At 42.0% G+C, this 6,000-nt stretch overlaps 1 protein-coding gene across 1 annotated transcript in view; it reads right to left on the minus strand.

Moving 5' to 3' along the window:
• The window catches only part of ARHGAP40 (Rho GTPase activating protein 40), a 165,998-nt gene extending 162,269 nt beyond the window's left edge, over positions 1-3,729 (minus strand). Inside the window, exon 1 of the mRNA XM_069243775.1 lies at positions 3,414-3,729. Within this exon, the coding sequence (XP_069099876.1) occupies positions 3,414-3,529 (116 nt within the window). The 5' untranslated portion in view covers positions 3,530-3,729. The remainder of the gene's footprint in view (positions 1-3,413) is intronic.
• Positions 3,730-6,000: the final 2,271 nt, after the last annotated feature.

Raw genomic sequence — 6,000 nt, forward strand, 5'->3', positions numbered from 1 at the left:
TTTTAATTAAAATGTTAAATTGTTATTTAATTATTTGTCTGAGGTTTAATAAAATGTACAACATAAATATAAAAATGCCTGAGGGTGGGAATTGTTTTTATTTCCTCTCTGCTATTGGGAGATCTCTTAAGTTCTGCTCTAGCAGGCTCCTTGTAAAGTTTTGAAAGGCTTGAAATATGAAACTCTGCAACTGTTAGTAAATTTACATTCTGAAATTGTAGACAGCAAAAATGTGCGAAGTTGCTATTAAGTGCAGTAGCAGGCTTACACATCAGTAAATCTACAGGCCCCACTTTTCACTTCCATCTGAACACGTGAAGACACTGTTCAAATATGGAAAGTTTATATATAACAAAGCATTGCACCAACACACTGGATTTTACTCTGCCCCACAAAAATTTATTATGCTGTACAAATACAGGAATCTCGTATATGCAAGCTCATGAATGGAGAAGTGTAGCTTTTTTACATAATGAAGGCAGGGTCTGCAAATTCAGATTTAGAAAGGACCACTTATAGCTCAAGAGATTTAGGGCCAGATTTAGATATTGGCTGATGGGTTACTCCATCACAACGGTGGCGGATATCCCATCCACCAAAATCTAAATCCATTAAAATGTAATGGGATTTAGATTTCGACCGACTGGATACCAATCACCGTTGTGATGGAGTAACCCATCGGCCAATATCTAAATCAGGCCCTTTGTTAGGATGAACTAATAATCCATTTGGCTGTCTGTCAAAGGCGGACTTCCACACAAAAAGATTTAACAATCATACATTCATTCACCTTCTTCATCACGGATGTAGTTGACATACTTGGAGAGAAATGAAACACGAAGGAACATTATAAAACTTATTGGGAAAAAAAAGAAAATTCCATCCTTTATTTTGTGCCTGAAGAAGATAGAGATAGTTTGATGAGATTTTAGCCCACACACAGATTTGCTGAGCGGCAAAATGTTATTTGTTATCATTAAGGAGTGTCGGGCGGGGACTTGACTCATGAGTGGCAAATGTAAGCAAAGTACAGGGCAAGCCAAATGACCCTACGAACTTGGTCAAAATAGAGTATCAAAACACTGATTCATTCGCAGGAGTATGATTAAATCCTTGAGGTAATACATACACGTTATGAATCGCTGTTAGAAATGACACTGAAGTTTGAAATGTGCTCAAATACTTCAATATTGGGTGGATTGTTGCAAAAACCATATGTACTATTCACAAATGCTCTGTGTTTCATATATTTGTAATATTTTGGACAGCTAATTTTTTCGTTTGAGTAGTTTGTTTCCTTATAGTTTTTCCTCATTATTTCACAAGACCACGGAGACTTTTCACAACATCAGTTTTTTACTTCACCCTCGATCTATTTCTGTACTAATCATGAATGTGAATCGAACAGTAGAATCCCTGTGTGTCGGTTCAATCTTATTTTGATTCAATGGTTTACATATCATTTCAAGTTTGGCTTCATAAGTGAGATTCAGCCAGTGGCCTTGCCTGGCAATTTTTGACATTACCTGAAGTACTAAGTCATTCCCCACGAATGACCCAGTGTTTTTGACATTCATGACTGGCAAAACCACGATGCACCAACCATCCCCCAAAAATGGTAATAAATCACATTACAGTCGGTTCATCAGCACATGTGCATTTGATGCATCCAGCCTTTTCAATTGCAGAAGTTAGAAAATAAAACTCGAAGTTCATTAAACAAGTCTTGGGAAAAATGGCCACTGTTGTTCTACTTTTAAAGTGACAGTCCCACAGTATATGGAGAATGTAGCACCACGGTACAATATATGAACATGACCATATCGTGGTATAAAGGTGTACATCTGCACTTATTACTACACTTGTTCCAGATAACATGCTCTATTTGGTGACACATATTTTAACTGGCATGTCAAGCTTACACAGCATGTAATTCCACACCCACGCACAACTCATGTGTTCAAGCGGAGATCTACACACCGCACAGTGGCATGAAGCTTTTCAAATAAACAAAGAAATGAACACAAAAAAATCAGAAAATAAAGGGCCGAATTTAAGAAATGTGGCGCCACATCTAATACAACACCACTTGACTAAGGCCCCTTAGTGCTCCCCCTACCGCCACTATGTGTGCGATGTATTTAATATACGGCGCACCGTGGTGCAGGGTAGGGGCAATAGCATCAAAATTGTTGACGCTATTGATGTACTCTACTCTGTTGGCACTGCAGAGTACATAGGGGCCCATTGAAAACAACAGTGTGCCCCTTTTTAAAGCCTCCTCTGTGCAGGCGTTAAAAATAGCTGCTAAAAATGGCGCAGTGGAATCTAAGAGATTCCACTACGCCATTTTTGCGGTCCCACGAGGTGGGAACACCCCCTTGCATACATTATGCCTGTTGCAGACATAATGTGGCACAAGGGGTTAAAAGTGGAGCAATGCCATGCATTGTGCCACTTTGTAAATATGGCGCGGTGAATTTGGCCTCATTCGGCCACATTAGCATCATAAAAGTTTACGCTAATGTGGCGCAAGGAGGCGCTAGGCCCTCTTAAATCTGGGCCAAAGTTTCTTTCAGTAAACAATCAGGGCTTTGCATTATCAAAGCAAGCACCTTACATGGCTGACAATTGGTTAAATATTGTACAGGAAGCAATAGCTAACAGAATAAGGGCCAAAATAGTTCATAAACATCCCAAAGGGTTTTAAAGTCAGGAGCACAGGAACTGCAGACATGGACATTAACAAATGTACGGCATAAGTAAACCATCATTCTTTTCAATCATTCATGGTCTACCTTCTATGCAAAAATCATGTCCTTTATATTAAAAAGCTTCGACTCACTTCCAGCGCTGGCTGAAAATAAATTGAGGCCCATGTCATATGAAGCCTATGTCAAATTGCCACCCCCACATCCACCAACATTGCCAGTACCGAATTCTACAGAAGACGTTCCATAAGCAAATGCCAAAAAAAAGCAATATGCTTAAAAAAATATATATATATATATATAGCAAGAGAAAACTTAACTGCCATAGGAGAGAGCATGCTCTGCCTGCTACCTGCCTACATGTCACAGGAATACAAGGTTCAAGCACTTTATTTGAAGGGGGCGGGGGGACACCTTGCTGGTGGGTGCCCTTTCAATTTAAAGTTATACAAAACCATGAAGCCGGCCTGGGACACTGGGCTTTAATGAAGGACATGGCGTAGGGGTATTTATTAGGGGGGTGCCCAGGATCACACAAGATGCAAAACAAAGCATTCAGCATAAGACATCTGATATCGATATAGCACAAATTGAAATCGAGTCACTGACCATCCTACCTCTTCCAACTCTTCACCTCCCCGTTACGTTTGAACCCCCTGCCCGATTGCTGGCGTGCCCCCCTATTGCCCAGGTGCGCTGTACCTGTAGGGTAGAGTGTTGGACGCGGGCCCATGGCTCCAGGCTGGCTTCAATATGATCTGCGGGCGGGGGATCCGCGTCGTGACAAAGTAAGCGGCGGGGTTCTCCAGGCTTTTCATGCTCGTGTAGAGGCGCCTCTCGGTGTACAGCTGGCAGTCCTCGCTTCCTGTGTCCTGTAGCGCCACACCTTCTCCCGCTAGGCGCTGCAATGAAAGCGTCTCCACGGCGAATTCCAAGGTTGTGGCTGTGCTAGTTTGACGGGCTCTGCATCCAAGCAACTCAGGAAGATTCCCGACCTATAGCGTGATGGGAAAGTCCCGCCCTCTGTCTCCTTCGTCAGGGGTAGTATGCGCTATATAAATAATATTACTACCTTAGCAGTTATAGCTTTGCACCCCTGGCCGTGGGTGCAGGCAGTGTACTCATTCATTCAAACGAGGGCACGCGGGCAGCCTAGCGCCTAAAGAAGAGTAATAAAAACACGCCTTCAGCAGCATAAGCCCCACATGAGAATCTCTCACAGATCTGTCCCAAGTCACAGAGCACGGCCATGAGCACATTGGAGTGACAGCCTGGGCGGCTCATCGTAAAGTGACGGAATAGTCACCGCCCGGAAAGTGTTTCGTAAGCTCAGGTATCTGCGCATTTACGCGAGCCAGGACGCAAAACACATTAATTACATAACAAACCAGTTAGAGACAGAGTCAAAGATTCTTGGAACCGGTAGCACTTTCTATGTCACGCATTCAAAATTAATTTAAATAGCTCGCTGATAGAGAAAACGCGCCTAAAGCACTGCAAGAACGCAGGAGGCACTCTATAAACCCAATACTCCCTGATCGATAAAACTACCAGCTCATCCAGCCCGGGATTTCCTTTTTCGCATTGTGGGACTTGTAACCTTCGTTTTATAAATGTGTAAACAGGAAAACAAGTTCCGGAATGCAAAGGAAAGTCACGTATGGCCGTGCGGCATTTCGAGCGGGCTTTATGTATCGGCTTCTTCTGGTTCCCACGGATCCACTGCTGCCATCCGCGTTCGATCTCTGCTAGGCTGTAGGTGCCAGTCACTGTGCCCCCCTCAGCCTTTCATCTTTCTGAGGTTGCTAAATTGAGTATCATTTATTTCAGTAACAATACAAATATGTTATTTACGCCAAGACAGAGCTAGTGTGTGTGTGTGTGTGTGTGCCTGCGCGCGCGGCTGTGGCGGGGTGGCTATAAAGGCTAGTATGATAGCATTGCACCTTCAAAATTCCAAAGTAAGAATGCAACAGCTCGTGGTTGAAATCAGAATGCCAAAATGTTTCTGTGCTAATTAAGTGTATACATATACGCACCGAGAATACCAGCACATACGTGCTTGGTTAGAAAACCTTAATGAAATGCCCAAAAAGTTAGAGCTTAAAATGCAAATTCAAATTCACAGAATTTTTCGTTCTGAAAGTGCCATATCCGAACGTAAGCAGCCAACTAGTGTGTTATGTTTTCCTCCGTAGAAAAAAAAACATGACTACAGTGGGGGCAGGGATATTCTCAGAGCATGGCCATAGACCTACCATTGTGATGGATGTGGACATCAACAAAGTCGTAACTTGTGAGTTTTACAAACTGGCCACATTTGTATTGCGCCCATTACGTTATTATTTTATTATAAAGAGTCAGACATTTCAATGACCATACATATCGAGAAATAAAGAGTACAAGTACAAATCTGAATATAGAAAAAAATACAATTAATAATATAGCCTGCTTTATTAAATTGCATTCCACAACTCGTTCTTACCCCTTTCTGTTTCCGGCAGTAGCTGATTCTTTAATATAAACATACCTCATCAGCCATTACATTCAGATGTGCCAACCCTTGGTGTCATCTGGGGCCTAGCCCCACTCTTTTCCCATGTTGGTGGCAAGGTCTCTTTCAGGGCCCATTTTACACACATACTGCTAGTGCCATTAAAGGTTGCAGTAACTGTGCATAGTGTTATGGTTTGTTGACTTGGGTAGCGCATAAATCACCCACGAGGGTATCCGGGCCATTGTGTAGGTGTGTGGTCCCAAAGTTGCTTTATAGAAGAGCCAGGTCTTCAGCTACTTGCGAAACTCAAGAAGTAAGTATGCTCCGATGTGTTAAATACTCAAAAACGCTCCTATTTTTGAAGGGTGTGTTTGGAAAGGAATTTCTCCATGCAAAAAATATTTTCCTTGGAGAGTGCTGTAAACAGATCGATTCTCGGCTAACATAAAACCCAGGATTAAGCGTACACTTGGTAAATGATAATTTATGTAGAGTCCGTGCACAGGTCAGAGGTTGCTATTTATTAGAAATAAAAATGATTCTTAAGCCTACTTATTGTGATGTTGCCACTTTTTGGGAATTCACGGGCAAATTTTTAAATAACAAACTTTTCTCCAGTATAGGACTTATTCCTACATTTTGTGAACTACTTACAGTCTTAGAATCAACACAACAAACAGGGCCAATGTAAAGTGGGTTTATTAAACCTTGCGTGTTTGTTTTTGTACTGACTACAGGCACCAAACAGAGAGGCTACTTATGTGAAGGTTGTGTGTGAAATTATTAAATTAA

Source organism: Pleurodeles waltl, chromosome 7 (genome assembly GCF_031143425.1).
Source record: "Pleurodeles waltl isolate 20211129_DDA chromosome 7, aPleWal1.hap1.20221129, whole genome shotgun sequence".
NCBI lineage: Eukaryota > Metazoa > Chordata > Amphibia > Caudata > Salamandridae > Pleurodeles > Pleurodeles waltl.